This window comes from Eutrema salsugineum, unplaced genomic scaffold (assembly GCF_000478725.1).
Source record: "Eutrema salsugineum unplaced genomic scaffold, Eutsalg1_0 scaffold_1, whole genome shotgun sequence".
Lineage (NCBI taxonomy): Eukaryota > Viridiplantae > Streptophyta > Magnoliopsida > Brassicales > Brassicaceae > Eutrema > Eutrema salsugineum.
The window spans coordinates 1,605,005-1,627,378 of NW_006256909.1; the positions used below are offsets into that span (position 1 = coordinate 1,605,005).

Genomic DNA, 22,374 nt, shown 5'->3' on the forward strand with positions numbered 1-22,374 from the left:
GATGTTTGCTCAAGCATATGCATATGTAATAAATATGAATCTAAGAATATTTAAGAAAGCATTTACGTGGGATCTATTTAAAAAGTTTACCCAAAAAAAGAAGAAGCATATTTTTAAAATGTCTTACATCTTCCCCCAAGAGGGCAGTAAACAGGGTTTCACAAATATTGTTATGGTTTTAATAAGGGTAAATTACATATATTTTTTTCTTCTCCCCCACCCCCCCCCCCCCCAAATATATTATTTGATTATATGGTACATATATTAGTTGACTATCATCTTATATATATTTATATATAAGATAATGACATACGAACTTACATTTCATGGTGGAAAATGGAGACATACTACAGTAAATATGCGATAGGCTCCGAAGCATAAGTTTATCTCCAATCAATTTTTATTTTTGTTAAAAACAGTCTTTAATCAATATAATGGGAAAGAATAAAAATCGATTTTATTTGAATAAATAATTAAGTGGGCTAGAAAAATATTTAACGGTTATGAACGAGAAAAAACTTGATTTGCCAACCACTTACGATTTCAAGTGGGTGAGAATTATATTTTATTTAATACTAAAGAAGTAATCCGAGTTTTTCTATCCGAATAACTTACTTATCAAAATTTCTAATGAATTTTACATGAAATAGAACTTACTCATCGATTTTATTAGATTAATTAATGGTGAAAAGGAAATATATGTCCTTTTGCGAATTGCGGTTGGCTTGGGACATCGAACCCATTAGACAACACAAAATCAAGTATACATTTGTCTTTTTAGTATATATTAGAAAAGCATATATATATATATATATGGCATTATGTTCTGTTAAGTTTAATAAATTTTAAAATTCAAAACTAATTAAGAATTAGTAAATTAGTCTATATCTATTTTATACTATTTAAATTTATCTTGAATCAGTAAATTAGTCTATATCTATTTTATACTATTTAAATTTATCTTAATTTTTTATATGAGATTTCTAACACATTCTTTTGAGAAATGATAACTTTCTATCTCAAATTGAAACTCATTGTAAGACTGGTAATAAACTTTTTTTCAACCATCCTATTTAAATTAACAAACTAAAACATATTAAGTTTTATCAGTTTTTAATTCAAAACTAACTGATAGTGAACTGCTAATTTTTTATACTATAGTATGTAGATTTTTTTCTTAATTTCCGATGTATAATTTTTAATATCCATTTTTCATAATTCTATTTTTGAGTATTTAAATACTTAGTAAAAATCCGTTTTCAATTAGTATGTTTAGAGCAAAAAAATGGATTTTCAATAAATTATCGTAAACAAAACAATGATAAAAACAAACCAAAGTATTATTATTCGAAAGATTCGAAACTAATCTAGCAAATTAAAATTAAGTGAAATTGATTTGCAGTAGAAAAATAATTGACGACAAAAAAGGGAAAAAACTTTGAAATTTGCACCTTATATTTTGAAGAAGTAGCTGACTAAACAAACTCCATATAGAAGAAAATCAACTAATTCTTTATCATTGAACAAAAAAAATAATAGTAATAATAAGTAAACAGAAACACGTGCTACCTACCAGTTGCTTAATTCATTTAACACCAAAAAAAAATAAAAAACCGACTCAAATTTATTTATGAATAGAAGAATACTTCTAAAAAATAGGGTTAAGTTTATAGGTTTTTTCTTTTTTTTGGTCGTCCCAACATTCCATTCCATAATGACAAATTACATGGTCCATTAGATTACAAAGCTTTGCATATCACACCTAGCTTGTTTAGCTAATCCACCAGCATCACAATTGGCTATTCTATCAATCTTCATAAAAGAGAAATCACAATCTAAGGAAATTCTCTCGATGTCTTGAATATATTATTATTTAGCTTTCATCTTAACTTAATATCTAACATAATTTTCTTTTAAAAAAAATTATTGCTATAAGGGTCTGACAAGTTAGACGGAAGGAAAACTTACTTAGGTACAATTGAATTTTATTCTTTTTTTTGGTCGGCGATAATCTATTATTTGAGATCCTTCCAACTGCGCGGTAAACCAAAAACAATCGTAATCATGTATGGTTTACGTAAATGTCTTCAAAAATTAAATAAAACAATTGTAGTCATGTATGAGTTAACTACCATTTCTCTTACAAAATTTTGTATTTCAAAACTCGATTTCTTGTAAAATAAAATAACACTACATTTTTAATATTAATCATATGCAATGAACTTATCTCATGTTGAGAAGTTTGATGCTATTTGAGACTGAAATAAGGTTCCTTCCTCCACAACGTTCGTATATGCGGAGAGTAACTGGGTGAATCAGAGTCTATACAGCAATTAGCCAGGCAAGGACCAAACATGTTTGATGTAACAGAAGTTTTTTATTTTTGTTTTTCATTTGCAGAAAGTGTTTAATTGACGTCAGATAATAGAAAGTGCTTAATTAATAGAAAATAAAAGTTCGCTTTAATTAATCTTGCTCCGTTATCTTTCCTAGTTAGCACAATTTAAATTTGTTCCTAAAAAACACTTGGGATTATATATATATGTATATATATATATATATATCAGTCACTAAATAGTTTAAAAAGGCGTATGTAGTTGGTAAGGCAGGCATATATGTTTGTAGTTTAAATCATGAAGTTGGTAGAACGTTATTAAAAGATAGAATATACTATTCGATTTAATAAGGTATACATAACTATAAAATGATGTCACAAATGCTAATGTTGATCTGATCAAGCTAATTAGTGTAAGTCGAGATCGAATGCTAAGGACACATACTTTCACCGTTTTACGTTCTTAAACTTCTAATCCACTGAAGCTCTCTTCTCACTGAGACAGCGTAATCGTAGGGAACATGATTAATAATTAAGTCACAAGGGAGTATAATTTATAGATCAATGTGAAAGCAAGATTTATGTAAAAGAAAAAAAGGAGAGTGAGAATTTTATGCCACATGCTTGACCATTTAGAAAGCAGATTACGTCAATAAATACTATACGTATGGTATTCGTATTACCTTACCTTTGATTGGGTGGGGAATCGTGGAGACATGTGAGCATCCAATTTAAGATTCCATAAAACAACCGAGTTCGCCAAGTGCCAAACATGCCCTGATGCACACTAGCTCCCTCGTGATACGATATGAATTTAAGTAGTATAATAATTTGAATTTGAGAAATTTCTCCTATATTGCCTTCAAGCAACACAGAGGCTCGTATTCGCAAGTCCGATCAGTTGTGTTATAATATACTACATACATATACAATCACGTTTAAACATAAATTCGTATGGTCTACTATATGCATATAGTATATTATACAGTTTGAGATGATTTACCGTAAAAAGTGTTTCACTATAGTAATATTTTAGAAGAAAAAACATCCGTTTCAATATAAATAATATTTAAAGGAATAAATTAGTAAAATATTCTATAAACATTGATTCATAAATAACTGTAGAATCGTAGTTAAAAAACGCAATTTTGTTGTTAAGCCTAGATGCCAACGGAGCTTTTCCATAATAGCAATTTTTTTGTATAAAACAAGAACCTTGTCAGTCTATCAGTCTATCAGTCTATATCTAAGATTTTGAGCTATTAGTTAATAAGTATAATTGCAATAAAATAATTGATCTTGTGTACTCACTGCTCGTGGTCAGTCTACTAATGTCTAAGATTTAGAGCTATTAAGTAATGTTAAAAATTAATTAATAGACCCTGTCTATGAATTAATATACAGATTAATTAATAGACCCTGCATCAATTTCTAACTATAAGTCGCAAATACACTTCTCCATTACGTTAATATTTTCTATAATTTAATGTACAATTGTTTAAATATTTTCCGTCATTTTAGTCGACTATATATATATATATATTTTGTTTCCGTCAAACATTATCAAATTTTCATGACTTTTTTAGTTTTTAGTTAAAATTTTCATAATTTTAGTTATTTCTTTTTCTCTGTTAATTGTATAGATTTTACATCAAAGATGCTATTTTCTAATTATATTTCAAAAGAATCATTGAATTTGCATTTGACTCAACTGAAAAGTCACCTTTACGATACATATGGATGCGTTAAAAAAAAAAACGATACATATCGATGGCATTACTTATTCTTTTATAATGTTTGTTTTCTTTTTTCTTCATTTAGGGTGACAAGTTTTGAATTTATTTACTTTATTATATATAAAATGGTGATTTTATTAAATATTTTTACAACTTGATAGTTTAGCTTACTTTAGTAATTCTTCTATTTAAATGTCGTAATTTATAATATTGAGGGAAAAAATACATGTATGCCACAAGTTGTGGATTTTAATAGATATTCTAACATATATGATGAATCATTATTGGTAGTTAGTGAATTTTAAATGACTGAGCTGGTCATAAAACGCACAGCTATGTTTTTTTAAAAGGTTACATATTCATTTCTCAAAAGCTATTTTAAAACTAAATATACTGAATACCAATAATAATTGATCATACAGTATATGCTAAAATTTTATCCATTAAAATCCGTCTGGTATTACTACTTATTTCCATATTAAACAAAAATAATAGCTATACATATATTTGACACAAATTAAGTCGCAATCGATAATACTATTAAATGAAATATGTCAATAAATGGGACCTACAGTTTGATTATAAAACCGACCTCCCTAATCACATCCCAAAATGGCGAACTTAATTTGCCTGGTCGATTCCTGAGACCTTTCCACAAACAAAAGAAAAAACACAATATGGAGTTTTCTATATCACAAACACTAAGCCAAGTAATAGATCCCACGACGGCTATTCTCATCGTCGTCTCACTTTTCATCTTCATCGGCCTCATCACACGACGGCGAAAGCTTCCATATCCACCCGGTCCACGTGGTTGGCCCATCATAGGCAATATGTTAATGATGGACCAACTCACCCACCGTGGTTTAGCCAACTTAGCTAAAAAATACGGCGGCTTGTGCCATCTCCGCATGGGATTCCTCCATATGTACGCCGTCTCTTCACCTGACGTGGCTCGACAAGTCCTCCAAGTCCAAGACAGCGTCTTCTCGAACCGACCCGCAACGATAGCTATAAGCTATTTGACTTATGACAGAGCCGACATGGCGTTCGCTCACTACGGACCGTTTTGGAGACAGATGAGGAAAGTTTGTGTCATGAAGGTGTTTAGCCGTAAACGAGCCGAGTCATGGGCTTCTGTTCGAGATGAAGTTGACAAAATGATCCGGTCGGTATCTAATAACGTTGGTAAGTTAGCTATGAATATGTTAAAAAGTAAAAGAAAAAGCAAAATCTTTTTTTCTTATGTACTTTAATTTAACATTTAACCCAAAAAACTGTATAGGGAAGCCTATAAACGTCGGAGAGCAGATTTTCGCGCTGACCCGAAACATAACTTACCGGGCAGCGTTTGGGTCAGCTCGCGAAAAGGGACAAGACGAGTTCATAAGAATCTTACAAGAGTTCTCTAAGCTTTTTGGAGCCTTCAACGTGGCGGATTTCATACCGTATTTCGGGTGGATTGATCCGCAAGGGATTAACAAGCGTCTCGTGAAGGCCCGTGACGATCTAGATGGATTTATTGACGATATCATCGATGAACATATGAAGAAGAAAGAGAATCAAAGTACTGTTGATGATGGAGATGTTGTTGACACCGATATGGTTGATGATCTACTTGCTTTTTACAGCGAAGAGGCGAAATTAGTGAGCGATGCAACGGATCTTCAGAATTCCATCAAACTTACCCGTGACAATATCAAAGCAATCATCATGGTAATTATCTTTCAAAAAGACACTAGTCATAGTCATGATTCTTAATGCGTTACACCATAAAACTTATCCATTATTATTAAACCAGTTGGTTTCTCTTAAATACAGTATTAGAGAACTTGCGTAAGCATTAGGGAAAACTGAAGTCATTTACTGATAGCAGGAAAAAAAAAATATTTCTCAATATAAATCTACAAAATACAAAAGCATGTAAAAAATAGTTACAGAGTTATATATTAATTTACCGTCTTGTAGCTAATATTTAGTTAAGATTTTTAAACCTAATTTGAACTGGTTTATTTTATTTAATAGGACGTAATGTTTGGAGGAACGGAAACGGTAGCGTCGGCGATAGAGTGGGCCTTAACGGAGTTATTACGGAGCCCCGAGGACCTAAAACGGGTCCAACAAGAACTCGCTGAAGTTGTAGGACTTGACCGACGCGTGGAAGAATCAGACATAGAGAAGTTGACTTTTCTCAAATGCACACTCAAAGAAACCCTAAGGCTACACCCACCGATCCCGCTCCTCCTCCACGAAACCGCCGAAGACGCTGAGATAGACGGTTTCTTTGTTCCCAAGAAATCGCGCGTTATGATCAACGCGTTTGCGATTGGACGAGACCCGAATTCTTGGGTCGATCCAGAAACGTTTAGACCATCGAGGTTTTTGGAACCGGGCGTACCTGATTTTAAAGGGAGTAATTTCGAGTTTATACCGTTCGGGTCGGGTCGTAGATCGTGCCCGGGTATGCAACTCGGGTTGTACGCGCTTGAACTAGCCGTGGCTCATATATTACATTGCTTCACGTGGAAATTACCTGATGGGATGAAGCCAAGCGAGCTTGACATGAGTGATGTGTTTGGTCTCACGGCTCCTAAAGCCACGCGTCTTTTCGCCGTGCCTAGCACGCGCCTTATTTGCGCTGTTTAAGTTCTGGTTTGAGGCACGTGACCGGAGGAGAGAGAAGGAAGGGGTTTGGTAAGGTTCTTGGCTAGGGTGTGAAAAGTCGAAAGTAGCCCCGAAGGTTTGTGGATGTTAATACCTGCTTATATGTATGTGTCAATGTATGTGACTATGTGTATCAGTGTGTTCTGGATGAAACATAATATGGCTCTTTGTTTCGTTTTTCTTTTCTTTTTTTTTGGGGATTTTTTTTCCTTGAATGAAATGTAACTGGTAATAAATAAGATTTTTTTTAATAACTAATTATGCATCCAAGTATATTGTATTTCCAACACTACGACATAAAAGAGTTTGTCAACCCGTTATTGAAAACAATAATTAAGGTTAAAAAAAATCAATATTTTGATCAATTTTAGAATGGAAGAATGTAATTATATGGCCAGTAGGATTTTTTATTTAATGTTAGTTATCTACTGTTCTTTTTATTAATATATATCTCCATTTTCTTAATTCGATCGTATATATGTGTCAATAGCTTAACTGGTGTACTAGAAGAGTTTTTTTCATAATAACGAGAATGACTTTTGATGGTGAAAAAACGATTAAGTACCATGTTTTCGAGAAGATTATGGGTTGAAACTTAGAAGTTATTGTAATCGCGATCGTTAGACAGATTAACATTAAACTGATCGAGAATATTCACATTTTTCTTATTTTCTTTTTTATTAAAAATGAAAAATGTATTAGAGAGCAGATTTTTTTTTTATTATATCACATACGTATGTGTTAAATAATTAATTCTAACACCATCAATCATCAGATAATGTATTAGATGGATGTCAAAATCCATATCGGAACTATTCACTTATAAAATGTTACAACGACCAGAATACATCAAGTACTGATCGATTACTAATTTAACTACCTTGACGAAAATCAATAAACTACAGTTACTTGGTTAGATTTTTTCGTAGCTACACACGTAGCACATTCATATACACATACTGACATACGTACGTACCCTACGTGGACTATTGAATATCACAAAATAATTGCATACATATATTATTCTCAATATTGAACACAGTATGTCCCATGCAAAATATCAAAAATTTCCAAAAGATAATTAAAGCCTCTAACTAACTAGCGGTGCCTCCTTGACATACATTAGTTCTCATTGTGGTGGAAACATACGAAAATGACATATTTATATACAAGCGATGAGTTGTGAATAATGAAGCAGTCATCGCTAATATTAGCTCTAGGCCAAACGTATCATTTAAAGCTTAACTATTTAAGCCACATGCATCTTTGCAAAGAGGTTGGTTCGAGTAGGGTTTGTCATTGTCTTCTAGAGAAGACAGCTTCTCGACCCATCAACTATTAAAGTTATACTGTTATAGCCATACCACCCAAAAAACTGACATTGCGTTTAAGTTTTTATTGTTTGTAAAATCATTTTTCAGAAAGATTTTACCTGTAATTGTGGGGACGATGAGTATATAATGGGACCCCATTTCCAGTAAAAGTTGGTTGGTATGGATTTTATGAAATTAATACACTGATGGGATGGTTTACAATACATTTTAGGGAACAAATGAGGCGATGCATGGCTACAATTTGTAAATAAAAAAATCTCTTAGGTATTTATTTACCATTGAACTTATTGTAATTCTAACATGGATGGACCACAGGACCGGTGAAGTACAAAACATTGACACCCAATTGAATGAGAAAAGATGCGCTGGTTCAAAGTTTTTTTTGTTTCCGCTTTATATTAGTCTTCGTTTATTTGATAACAGAATTTTCAGCTTAACACTAGTTAGAGCTGTCAATTGTGCCATGCCCGTCAACGTCCGTCCACAATGTCTATTTAATTTAGCGGACATAACTGGACTGGTTATAATGAACATTGGGCCAAAAAGTGTCCACGTCCAAATTGGACCATGTCCAGATGGTTTTTCCGCGGGCCGTCCATATTATTTTGTTGACTTTTTATTTGATATGTTGACTTTTGTTTCTATTACTAATAAATTTAATTCTTTTTATTTTCTAAAAGTTCATTTGATCTTTTAACTACTACAAAATGATAATTCTATGTTTTTCTTAATTTACATGTTTAAATTTTAATTTAAAATGTTTTTTTATTTAATTTTCAATTATTTAATTATTTTAAAAATCCAAAATTAAATGAAAATCGAATTTAAATAATTAATTTCTAAATCGACGTATATTCGTCGTAACTTTACGTCGAATTGACGTCAAATAATTTACGACGAATTAACGTCGATTCATTTTACGTCGAATCTACGTCGAACATTTACGACGAATTAACATCAACCAATAATAAATTTATTTCCCTTAACTGAAATAGGTCGTCTCCTAATCGTTGTTAAAATCGATGTAATTTTACATCGATTTTACGTCGTTGTTATGATAGACTTATGTCGTTGTACTTTTGTTGAAAAATTTACGTCGTATTACGACGAATAGTTTCCGACGATATTACGACGATTTTCCTGAGTTGGTAATTTTACGACGATTTTACGACGATTTTTATTTTACGACGATTGTTTTATGACGATTTTTCATTCGTCGCTAATTCGACGTAAATGGCCTATTACGTCGATTTTACGTCGATACTACCAATGTAAAACGTGATCTTTCTTGTAGTGGTGCAGCTTCCCATCTCAATTTTCCAAGTTTGTCGATGTGGGACAAACTTTTTGTCCATGGGCGGACCAGTGTCCAACATGTCCAGCCCGTTTTGTCTATGGGCAAAATTGGACGAAGTCCAAATAGGCCCGTTTAAAAATGGGCTTGTCCGTGACCAATCCAAAATGTATTGGACATCGACAGTCCATGGGTCGCTTTGACACCTCTAACACTAGTAGTCTCACAAAACAATTTTTAAAGTGATTTTAACAAGGTCACCCGATTCTAAAACAAATTTAATATGACCCGAAAGAAAAAAAATTCTCGAACTTCTAGTTACTTTTTCAGACATAAATACAATTTCTTTTTATCATCTTAAATATTGTATCAATTATAATTTATGAGAATAAGTATATTGTTGTGAAAACTTAGAAACTTTATTGATCACTGGAATGTATATATAGAGTACATAGGGAATTTAGGTTAAGTACAATGCCCTGATGGACCTAATGGGCCGGTATAAGAGTCCATATATGATATGTGTTATAACACTCCCCCTTGGACGAGTGAACCGGGCCAGCTACTCAATCGGGATCTCGATAATGCGCTGGGGAATGTTGCCTCATTAAAACCTTACCAGGAAAAACCCAGTGGGACAAAACCATGGTGAAGGAAAAAGAGTACAACACGCATTACTCCCCCTGATTGTAGCATCACTGCAGATCTCTAAGTCTATACATTCCTATCTGTTTGACGAGCTTCCGGTGTGTTGAAGTAGGCAATGATTTGGTGAAGAGGTCAGCTGAATTCTCACTGGATCGGACCTGCTGAACGCTGAGTGTGCCGTCCTTCTGCCAGTCTGAGGTTGAGAAGAACTTCGGTAGAATGTGCTTCGTCCGATCTCCTTTGATATATCCTTCCTTGAGCTGAGCTATGCATGCCGCGTTGTCTTCATACATCACCGTGGGCTGTGTGTCTTCGTCCATACCACAATCTCTGCGGATGTGCTGAGTCATGGAGCGCAGCCAGACGCATTCCCTACTAGCCTCATGAATGGCTAGGATTTCAGCATGGTTTGATGAAGTGGCAGTGAGTGTCTGCTTCATTGATCTCCAAGAGATGGCTGTTCCTCCATGCGTAAAAACGTAGCCAGTTTGAGACTTGGCAGTGTGCGGATCTGATAGATATCCTGCATCGGCGAAGCCGACTAACCCATGTTTATTTTGGTTAGTATAGAAGAGTCCTAAGTCTTGAGTACCTCGAAGGTATCTTAGGAGATGTTTTATACCGTTCCAGTGCCTCTGAGTTGGAGATGAACTATATCGAGCGAGGAGGTTCACGGCAAAACATATGTCTGGTCTAGTGTGACTAGCCAGGTACATTAACGCTCCTACAGCACTGAGGTATGGCTTTTCAGGACCAAGGATTTCTTCATCATCCTTTTTGGGACCAAGAGGGTCATCACTTAAGCTTCTAACTACCATTGGGCTGGTCAATGGGTGAGCTTGGTCCATATTAAATCGCTTGAGTACCTTTTCGATATAAGCCGATTGATGCACAAGGATTCCTCCTTTGATGTACTCAAGTTGTAATCCCAAACAGTACTTTGTTTTGCCTAGGTCTTTCATTTCGAATTCTGCTTTTAAGCAGTCGACTGTTTGGGAGATCTCACCAGATGTTCCGAGGATGTTTAGATCATCCACGTATACTGCTATGATTACAAATCCTTTGTTTGAGTACTTCTTGATGAAGATGCATGGACTGATGGGGTCATTTTTGTAGCCTTCTTTGATGAGGTAATCGCTGAGGCGATTGTACCACATACGCCCACTTTGTTTCAGTCCATACAAGGATTTGTTCAGCCTGATGCAGTATTGATCTCGAGATGCATTTTTATCTTTTAGTTCAATGCCATCTGGGAGTCTCATATATATTTCGTTGTCCAGGGGCCCATAGAGATATGCGGTTACAACATCCATTAACCGCAGATCAAGATTTTCTCTTATGGCCAGACTTATGAGGAATCGGAATGTTGTTGCATCCACCACTGGAGAATGAGTCTCCTCATAATCGATTCCGGGTCTCTGTGAGAATCCTTGTGCTACAAGCCGTGCTTTGTATCGAACGACTTCACCGAGTTCGTTCCTTTTACGCACAAAGACCCATTTGTGGCCCACTGGCTTGATGTGTGATGGGGTCCGGATGATCGGACCGAACACGTTTCTGAGTTTGAGACTCTTTAACTCCACGTTTATGGCTTCTTTCCATTTTAGTCAATCTGTTCGATGTGTACACTGTGTTATTGACGTGGGTTCTAGATCCTCTTGCGTGAGCGCAATATCAAGTGCTACTTTGTATGCAAAGAGTGCATTTAAGTCGACTTCTTTTCGATTCTATTGTATTCCGGACATATTGTAATTGATGGAGATCTCATTGTTATCTTCTGAACCTGGAGATTCGGCGTCCCGAACTTCTATTGAGGGTTCATTAGATTGAGTCTCAGCCGCGGCTATGTCTGATATTGCAGGAATCCCGGTAACGGTTATTGCACCTTTCTTTGATTTCCGGGGATTCTTATCTTTGGAACCGAGAGGTCTGCCCCGTTTGAGACGTGGTGCAGACTCTGTAGCAACTTGGGTCTGTCCCGTTGGGACAGCTATTTGTACTGGTGCATTACAAGCTGGGATGTACGATTTGGTTACTTTGGTCGGGTCAGCAAAGGAATCTGGCAATTGATTAGCTAGCTTTTGATAATGAATAATCTTTTGGATCTCTGAATCACATTCTAGAGTCCGAGGATCTTGCCAATTTAATGATGTTTGATTCCATGAAAGATCTTTGACCAGCTTGTTTGTCTCACTACCTAAAGAGGGATATACCGATTCATCGAATTGGCAATCCGCATATCTGGCCTTGAAGAGATCTCCAGTGGTTGGCTCGAGATATCTTATGATGGTGGGAGAGTCAAAACCAACATATATTCCCATCCTTCTTTGAGGTCCCATTTTGGTTCGATGTGGTGGAGCAATGGGTACATATACTGAACACCCAAATGTTTTGAGATGGGAGATGTCTGGCTCATGACCCGAGAGTAGTTGGGATGGGGAATATTTGTGTTCACTAGATGGCCGGATGCGTATGAGTTCAGCAGCATGTAATACTGCATGTCCCCATGCTGAGGCCGGGAGCTTTGATCTCATGAGTAATGGTCGGGCTATCCATTGAATGCGTTTAATGAATGATTCAGCCAATCCATTTTGAGTATGGACATGTGCTACAGGATGTTCCACGGTTACCCCCATGGCCATACAGTAGTCATTAAACGCTTGTGAGGTAAATTCACGAGCATTGTCAAGGCGGATAGTCTTAAGTGGGAAGTCAGGGAAATGGGCCCGCAATTTTATGATTTGGGCCAAGAACCTAGCGAAGGCTTGGTTCCGAGAGGACAAGAGACAAACATATGACCAACGGGTCGATGCGTCTATAAGGACCATGAAGTACCGGAATGGTCCGGAAGATGGATGTATAGGTCCACAGATATCGCCCTGGATTCTTTCTAGGAAATGAAGTGTTTGTTTAGAGATTTTAACTGGTGAAGGCCGAGTGATCAATTTGCCTTGAGAACAAGCTGTGCACATGAGGTGTTGAGGATAAGCTCGGTTTTCTTTGAGGGTATGCCCTTGGGAGTTTTGAATTAGTTTACGCATCATATTTGCACCGGGATGACCGAGCCGGTCGTGCCAAATAGTATAATCAGTAAACCGGGCTTTGAGAGTGGTATTAGCTTCAATCATACTGACTTTAGCATGGTAAAGTCCAGTAGAGAGCGCGGGTATGGTTTCGAGGATTTGTTTATGGCCGTCTACGGTTTTAGTGACTAGGAGGGATTCTTTGTTCCCTTGACCTTGGGTTTCTATGTGGAAACTATTCTGTCTTATATCCTTGAAGCTCAGAAGATTTCTCTTCGAACTAGGAGAATATAGAGCATCTGGTATTTCAAGTTGTGTGCCATTTGATAGCAACACATAGGCATGGCCATATCCTTCGATAAGGTTTGAGGGACCCGCGATGGTGCTAATATTTGCGGTTTGATAGGTTAGGTTTATGAAGTAACTTTTGTTTCTTAAGATAGTGTGGCTGGATCCACTATCTACGACTATGGTTTCCATTTGCTGGTGTGCTTTATTATGAATAGAAGATAGAATTCAGTATTGAGGAATTCAGAAAATGTGATAAATCATAAAGTAAAGCAGTGTCTGAGAATAAAGGCAAATGGAAAAAAAAAATGAAACAAATCCCAAAATGAAAAAAATAAAGAACAAAATCAAATTGTATCAGAGTTTCAGATGATTGAATTAATCGAGGAGATCAGCTGTTTCATAGTCCATGGGGTCGGTCTGCTCGTTTGTGGTGTTCTCATCATCAAGGAGGTCGTCACCTTCCAGGTTAGCAGCATCGACTGGCTGAGTCATGTTGGCTTCAGCAGGAGCTTTTCCGTACTTCTGGTATAGATCGCAGTGGATCTTGGGGGTGCGACATTGCTTTGTTGGTGTGGTCGGGGTTGGTGTGGCGGGTCGGCTTGGTGATGCCTCGACCACGACCAGGACCATAACTGAGGTTAGGTCGGTTGCCACGACCATGTCCGCGTCCATGTCTTCCACGTCCATGTCCTCGGCCATTACCACGTCCATTACCACGTCCACGGCGGTGATCTGAGGATCTATCGGGTTGAACATGGTAGGACTCTTGACGAGAAGCTGGGACAGGAGCCGATCCCGAGGGCCTCATAGCGCTGTTCCTCATAAGCAGCTGGTTATTCTTCTCAGCGAGGAGAAGACAGGACAACAAGTCTTCGTACAATGTGTGTTTCATTGCACGGTATTGTTGTTGGAGCACAACATTCTCTGTGTTGAATGTGGATAATGTTTTCTCGAGGAGATCATTATCTGTCACATCCTCGCCACAGAGTTTCCGGATGGCAACAATACGAAAGAGTTCGTTGTTGTAATCATCTACGGATTTGTAGTCCTGGAACCGAAAGTTCTTCCAGTCGAAATCTGCCTGAGGCAACTGGACCATTTTCTGATGGTCATATCGCTTTTTCAGCGCTTGCCACAATTCAAGTGGATTCTCAAGAGTGAGATATTGCTGCTTAAGGCTCGGGGCCAGATGATGGCGTATGTGACATATCGCCTGAGACTGTCCCTTACGGGATGCGGTGTTACCGTCGGTAATACATGCATCGAGTTCTTTTGATGCAAGGAACAAGCGCATGTCTAGGGCCCACTCGAGGTAGTTATCCCCGGAGACGTGAAGGGCCTCGAATTCACATTTCTGAATGTTTGACATCTGAAACATGAGATTGATTTTGTTAGGGATTGTTTTGAGAAAATTTTGAATGCTGATGATGAAACTTTCTATTTTGAGAATATTTCTATTTTAGGAAAGTTTCTAAATTTGGAAAGTTTCTAATTTGGGTAATTTTCTAAATGAGGAAAGTTTCTATGTCGGGAAAATTTCTATATGAGGAAAGTTTTTATATGAGGAAACTTTCTATTAGAGGGAACTTTCTCGGAAATAGTAAATTTTAAAGGGTATGGTTTTAGTTACCCCGAACATGATGTCGGTTTAATAGCTGTGATTTAATCGGTTAAAGCCGAATATAATTTCGGTTAATGAGAACCAGGTTTAGCCGGTTTTAGGCGGTTTAGGAGGAACCCTAGGGGAGCCGAATATGATTAGGGTTTTATCTAGGGTTTTAACGGTTTGGAAAACATATTTTGGATGTGATTTCGAGATCTATAGGATCTGTGGTCGATGGTTTTAATAATTTCACAAGGACAACAAAGAAATCACGTGAAAAGGACTAGGGTTTAAGCATTATGACTTACGATTTTGAAGATTACAAAATCGTGAATCAAGCTTAGGATTTAGGGTTGATTTTCTTAGTTTATTCAATCAAGTGTTTCAAGCAAGAGAATCAACAATCAAATAAGCTGCAACAAGCTTATTAAACATGAAGAAAATCGAATAGGTTTATGCCATAAACATGGCCAAAAACGGTTGTTAGGTTTTTGTAGATTAGGGTTTTATAAAACGAGTTTAAAACCTTTGAACATGCATAAACTTGTAATTTAAACAATCAATCAACAAGTTATCAATCAATCATCAGAGTATCAAACACTTTCAATCAATTAGAGATCGATTTTTTTTTTTTTTTTTTATAGGGTTTTGAAGTGTTTAAACAACAGGTTCTATGGCTCTCAGTTTTAGAAGATACCTTTTCCACCTTTGGATTTCTGACAGGCTAATGAAACTGGGAGCTAATAGACCTCAGTTAGCCGCTACAAATTCCAAGGATTGATCATCAAAACTGGAGAAGCTGCTGGTTGAAGAAGGAAAAACTCGGATCTGGTTTTTTTTTTTCGGTTGATCGTCGTGTATTGTAAGTGTGCGTGAGGGCGCGTCCGACGTTGGATCGACAAACGGTTTTCACCAGTAGATTCGTCTCGTCGAGGGCTTCGATTTGATATGTAGGTCGTCTTCTGGTTCCTCACGGTTTGGAAGATATGCGTCTTTTAAGTTTCGACTTGCTTTTAGGGTTTTGGTGGTGGCCGGATTTATTAGGGTTTTTCGCTCAGAGAGTCTTATCGTGCTGATAACGTGTTGTGAAAACTTAGAAACTTTATTGATCACTGGAATGTATATATAGAGTACATAGGGAATTTAGGTTAAGTACAATGCCCTAATGGACCTAATGGGCCGGTATAAGAGTCCATATATGATATGTGTTATAACATATATGGAATATTTTACAACATACAGATTTATCGATTTACAAAGATTTACAATCAACAATCTACTGATCATGTTTATAATAAAACATTTTTATTAATACGCTGGATTATGCTCTTCTGTGTTTGTTCCGCACTATATAATTTTGTTTAGAATTTTTTTCTCCTTTTCACTTTACAATTTTATCAAACTTTTCACCTCCTGGTGTAGACGAAGGATTAATGAACCACTGATCAATTGCTGAATAAAAGGGTTTCCACTAAATACAAAGTTACAAACATCAGGTTCCACGTTTACATTTTTCCGTTTTCAACTTTTTTTTTTAATATATACTGTATGAAAGAAAACAAGAAGGGTAGCTAAAGGCTTTAAAAAAAGAAAAGAGTCGCTAAAAAAATAAAGACCAAGAAATGTCAGAGAAAACGGTAACATGCGGTGGTGGATTCGGCACGACGACGATTCGAATAATAACAACGCATAAGTTGTCGTCTTTCCCCCGGCGTTTACAAACGTTTAAACTAAGACGATGAAAATTAACATACAAACAAAATAAAAGAAACCCGTAGTGTCGACGTACAATGAATGACTTTTTTGTTGTCTGTAATTCAGAACATGTGAAATCTAGTAAAAATATGAAGTAAGGAGGTCCCATACGGATATGTTAGAATCTCACAGCGTTGACGAAACATGACGTAATATGAAATATGAATGAGATCATAATTCATTGCTAATTGATATGAAGTTCGAATGTTTAAATAGCATCCGAGAGTGAATAAGAAGGAAGATCTCATGTTAGTCAAATTTGGAGTCTGAATTACTTACATAAAAATCATTATATATACGTTTTGTCAGATTCCGATTTGCTACGTTGTCCATAAATTTGAGGAGTGACCTTGACTTCCACCATATTGTTCACGTATTCACTTGTAATGTTGAGACCGATTAAATCGCTCACTTTTTTTTTTTTGTTAAAAATATAAAACATTCACACTAATCTGAAAATCATAGTTGACCTTTCACTTATTGTTTGATTGAAAGCGATCTGACACCCTTTCTGACAATAATCTGTTAAATATTCACTCGAAAACAAATCTTGTTTCATCATCTGATGAATGAATTATGTATTGTAATCTCGAAGGATGAGAGAAACAGATTGCTTAAGATATTTTAGATCGCTCAGATATTTAATTTCAACTAGCTCCCTCATTTTCAATAATTTTGAAGTTCATTGATATTTTAAAAGGAGAAGAAGATTTTGCCTCCTTTAGCTATCTATGAAATCAGCAAATACATTGCACCTTGTTTCATTAACTTCAGGGAAGCAAATCTTTTAACTTTGGATCGAACAGAATATATAGCTTCATAAAAACAACGTTGAGAAAACTTTTAAAATAACAAACCGTTGAAAAAATAGAAACGGGTAGGTAATATTGACTTTTGCACGGAGTCGCAAAATTATGCAATTGACAAATTTATAGAAACTCGATCAGTTGTCCAGGCTGAATTTTATTTTTCTATTTTTTTTTTTGTTTTTTTTATCTATATTTTTTGTTGTTGTCAGGGCTGAATTTATGAATATAAATGTGATGATGAGAGCAAATAAATAAACTTAATGGGTTGCTTTTTAAAATAGTTGCGATGTGAATGTGTAATTTATATCTTAGCTTGGATGGACCACCAGTGGTGAAGAAACATTGTATATAGTAGTTCTAGATGTACTCCAGAGGTCTATTTTGTCTTAAATAGCATTTTTTTAAGTAACCGTAACCAGGAAATTGATATGAACTCGAAAATAAAGGTCCGGAACTTTTGATTCTTCTCCTGTTCCGACTTAGCATCATCAGATAAGCAACATTTTCACTTTTGACTTTCTTATATATAAAAAAAAATTGAAACATAAGAACGTTCAACGAAGACAGTTCCGTATGTCGTGGATGATTCAACACGATGTCGTTTAATAAATTTAGAAAATTACAAAACCGAAGCCTCTCGTCTTTCGCCGGTGTCGACGAATGTTTGAAAGCAAAGGCGACGACTACAAACAAACAAACAAAATACAGCCCTTAAATTAATGTCTAACGTATAACAGCTTTTTATGTATACAAACATGTGAAGTTTGGTGAAAATGTGATACGTATCTAAAACTGATTTGGTTAGAGAATGTCTCGAAAAACAGGGTAATAGGTGTCGATTTCGAGCCTCTCTAGAATCTGCTGAGTTTTCCATAGATATGAAGAGTGACCTTCCACCATATGTGTTACATCCACCTGTAAAACGTTGAAATCGAGAGGTGAAATGATTAAATTATGATTGAAACTTTACAATCATTGAAAGCGATCTTATATCTTTTTTGATGATAACTTCATTTCTGATGATAATATCGTTTCATACTTTCATTAATGGAAAATAAATAGAAAGGACAAGAGAAAGAGATGGCTTACATTTTCGATCCCCGGGATACAAATCGGTTGGATTCCGGCTAATCCTTGAGATAATAAACTGTGGAAAGATAATGACAGAAAAGAAAAACAAGTTAGGTAGGCCACAAAAAGTAGAATAATGGAAGTTATGTATTACGTACCTAGCGCGAAATGCAACACCGAGGGTCCAATCGTTTGTTGCATAAACATTGATGAATCTTCCAGCTACCATCTGCCAAATAGGACCAGAGAAATAAAAGAAAACAAAACACTCATTTAAGATTCGATTCTACGGACGTGACATTTGTTTTAGTAAGGTTAATGAAATGAAAAGAGAGTTGATTACCTTCCTTACGTCTCGCCAGTTTTCATTGTTGATTGAAATGGGAGCTCCAAGAAGAACAACTCTTTCCACAAGTTCAGCTACCAAGAAAGACATATCCAAAAATCCATAAGAAAAATTCTATCTTTTTCCTTCACATTAAACTAAAAGATATTCAAATCTTTGAAAGAAATCTTCTTGAGTAACACATAGGAAAAATACCGTTTTGTTCTGTCTCGCCAGAGTTTGGAGGCATTTGAAGATGACACGCGCACCAAGCGAAAATCCCACGAGTGTTATGGGCCTGAATTCCCACAATTTTAGGAAATATAAGAACACAAGACATAAAATTACATATATATAAATTATTTTCATGTCCTCGCAGCAGTCGTGAACTCTATACCTATTTCCTTGCAAGCCTTTTTGTAGCACTTCAGCTAGTAGTCTTCCCGCTTTATCCGACCTAAAGAAATAAGATTATTAATAGCCACAGATTTCGTCAAAACGAAAAACGAACACCAATGTTTCAAAAGATTTGGTCATTAGTTGGAGATGCAATAGGTAAATGGTGCATCATCTTCATTCATAGATTGACTACTGCGCTAAGGAAAATGTGTTACCTATCAATAGCAATACTCCATTTACTATCTATGAAATCAGCAGCTACTAAGATTGTCGCTGGCCATGCCAATGCCATTAAAAGAGAGCTCAACACAGTGAGCATTGCTCCTTGTTTCATCAATTCCATGGCAAGTCCTGGGGGAAATCAAATCGATATCACAACTATTCTCAAAAAAATTGACATTGTTACATCAACATGGTCATTTAGTAAGATGCAAACCAATTACTTGAAGTAAGCCAATCCTGAATTGCAGTGCTCACTAAGATAAGATTCTTGGACTCCCATTGCAGCGTGTACCTGAAATAGTCAAGACCATACTGTAAGAAGCAGATATAGCATAATTCTTGAGAATCAGACACAAACGTGAATGAGAACAGATAATCACGATTCCTTTATAAGACACAAAACTTCTTACACGACATACCTCTCCATACTGCTAGTTAAACCTTCCCATGGTTTCAGAAAATCTTCTTCTTTAAAAACAAAACCAGCAACCAAGACTTCAACTGCTAACCGCTGTTAAATTGATTTTCACATATGTTTTCACATCAGTCAAAAACGTAGCCCTCAATAACGGAAATACTCAGTGCAATGACATTTCCAAACTGAAGGAGGGAGAGGAGACACAACCACATTTAATACTCCAAAATGCAAAACTATGTTATAATAATTTCGCAGCAAAGGGAAAATATGCACTCACTCCTTGATTATGATTTTCGCCAATAGCTATAAATTCGAACTCATCAAGGTCCCCAGTTCTCCTTGCCATCTTAGTCCCTGTGAGACCAGCTCCAGCAGCTGGGTACGGAAATTTTTAAGAACCAAGCATAAGTGACATTGTAGACGCTTCTTCCCAATGAGTTAATACATCGTTGAGGATGAAAGAGAAGCCAAAACAACTAGTGGCTAATTGTAAGCGCACACAAACTGCAAAAATTGAGCTCACTACTCTAATTCACCTCCAAACGATGCTGCAACCGCAACAGAGCCAGCAACAGTTCCGGCAGCACTAGCCGCAGCAGCAAACCCACTAGCTCCAATCACTGGCACAAGTGTGCCCAGTGTTGGTGCCAATGCACCAAACCCTGCGGCAATAGCTGGAGCAGCCAATCCTGTTGAATATAACCATGTAAATCAAAATAGGTAACCAATTTCAAAATGCGCTCTTATCTAAGGCTAAACTTTGAATTTGCCGTACCACCAGTGATGGCCATCAAAGTGCCCCCTGTTAAAGCAGCGGCACCAATGATGCCTCCACGCTTCCACTTAGCCCATGTATTCGTAGGAGACTGAGCATTTTCACCCTCCATTTCACCAGACTTCTGAAGGGCCATGGCAGAGCATGCGATCATTGTCTCAATTGCTTCCTAGAAGTTGAATATCCATAAATATCCATAATGATTTAAAATACGATATTCTCATTAAATAAACAACTGCCTGATCAAAACAAAAAACGAAGGAAATTAGAACATAGATCGTGGCAGATGAAAAAGTATAGGAATTTAGAGACGTGCCAATTCCATATCCTACCCCAGAGCAAGATAGCTAAATGGTAACAACCATAATACTATGTAAAAGCATCAAATTTCACGATGAGCTACTGATTGAAGAAATAACTATACGAACCACTTTAATCCACTCAATGTTAAACCAGGTCGCAAGTAACCGGAGGGCAACGCGGTGACGCGCATCATAGCCTTTTCTACGCCGAGTACATTTCTTAACCTCTTGATGTTTATCTGACAAACATGCAGAAAGAAGCTCATAAAGAACGTTTATCTTCCTCTGATGACTAAGCAATGTTACTTCCTCAACAGATTTGTCATCTTCAACAACTTCAGGCTTGTGGCTTCCATCTATAATAACTACACCCGTTTCAAGACTCTCTGTTTCAGCAGTTTCCTTCTTGTCCTTATCCGAATCCTCATCTTTTGATTTTACCTCAGGAACAGCATATTTCTCACGGCATTCGTTTTCGTATTCCTGATGCTTCTCCTTCTTAGCATCTACAGACAAAGAGCTTTGAATGCTATGAACCATAGCATCAGCAGCTTTAGCTAAAGCCATCTCTTGCTCCATCATCTCGGCAGAAGCATCACTCGCTTCTTCTGAGAGTAACCTCGTGAACTGCAATAGATCAAAAAACAGAAAGTTTATGAACAATATAGCTCATCAAAGCTAATCGGATCCATAACACCAAAATTCAGACTCCAGAACAGCCATACCGCACCGATGTGGTGCTTAGCCGGGGAAGAATTAGCTGTTTCCTCGAGACCAAGCCAAGCAGAGGGCTGAATATCAAGACACCTGTGGATAGAAACAAATTAAAACACACAGGGAAAGCGAATCATAGCTTCAATCAAAAACATAGAAGGTTTCAGTTTATTTCTCAGAAATGAACTCCTAAAATAGACGACAACAATACCGGATTTTGGGAGATCACCTGAAAACTGGTCGAAGAAGCCCCGACTTCTCGTGTACCCAGAGGCCTGGGTCATCGGAGACAGAATCTCCACTACTAGAATTGCTTTTTCGATCCTCGGAACGACGATTTTCACACTCTTCGTCGTCGTCTTTCGCCGCCGGGATACCCAGCGGCTGAGTCTGGTTGATTTGCGCTTGGTTGAGCGCGATCGCGAACAATGCGCCGGCCGCATATCTCTGCGTCGGCGTCAAATTCGACGTAGCATCCACCATCGAACGGAGCAAAAACAAACGTTTTCTTCACCGATCAGCCAGACAAAAATGAAAGCGAAGAAATCGTTGGAAGTCAGATCACCGTCAAATTTCGAAATGCCGAGAAAGGTGAATCCGTGACAATGGATGAGTCACCGGTTTTGATTTTCCTCCCGGTCAAGTAGCGGAGTTAC

The 22,374-nt window shown here is 36.6% G+C and overlaps 2 protein-coding genes across 2 annotated transcripts; one reads left to right on the forward strand and one right to left on the reverse strand.

Annotated features, from left to right (window-relative positions):
• The first annotated feature begins 4,748 nt into the window (after nucleotides 1-4,748).
• Nucleotides 4,749-6,993, forward strand: LOC18030749 (cytochrome P450 84A1). Its single transcript, XM_006411954.2, has 3 exons — nucleotides 4,749-5,259; nucleotides 5,357-5,787; nucleotides 6,097-6,993. The coding sequence occupies exons 1-3, from the start codon at nucleotides 4,749-4,751 to the stop codon at nucleotides 6,715-6,717; spliced, it is 1,563 nt and encodes a 520-aa protein (XP_006412017.1). The 3' UTR covers nucleotides 6,718-6,993.
• Nucleotides 6,994-18,075: 11,082 nt separating this feature from the next.
• Nucleotides 18,076-22,323, reverse strand: LOC18030750 (transmembrane and coiled-coil domain-containing protein 4). Its single transcript, XM_024149570.1, is given in 16 exon segments — nucleotides 18,076-18,407; nucleotides 18,582-18,639; nucleotides 18,722-18,792; nucleotides 18,907-18,983; nucleotides 19,105-19,122; nucleotides 19,125-19,186; nucleotides 19,286-19,345; nucleotides 19,503-19,638; nucleotides 19,731-19,801; nucleotides 19,929-20,020; nucleotides 20,205-20,302; nucleotides 20,464-20,616; nucleotides 20,703-20,871; nucleotides 21,131-21,631; nucleotides 21,730-21,811; nucleotides 21,948-22,323. Coding segments are annotated over 16 exon segments (2,016 nt in total). The 5' UTR covers nucleotides 22,202-22,323; the 3' UTR covers nucleotides 18,076-18,293.
• Between the last annotated feature and the right edge of the window lie 51 nt (nucleotides 22,324-22,374).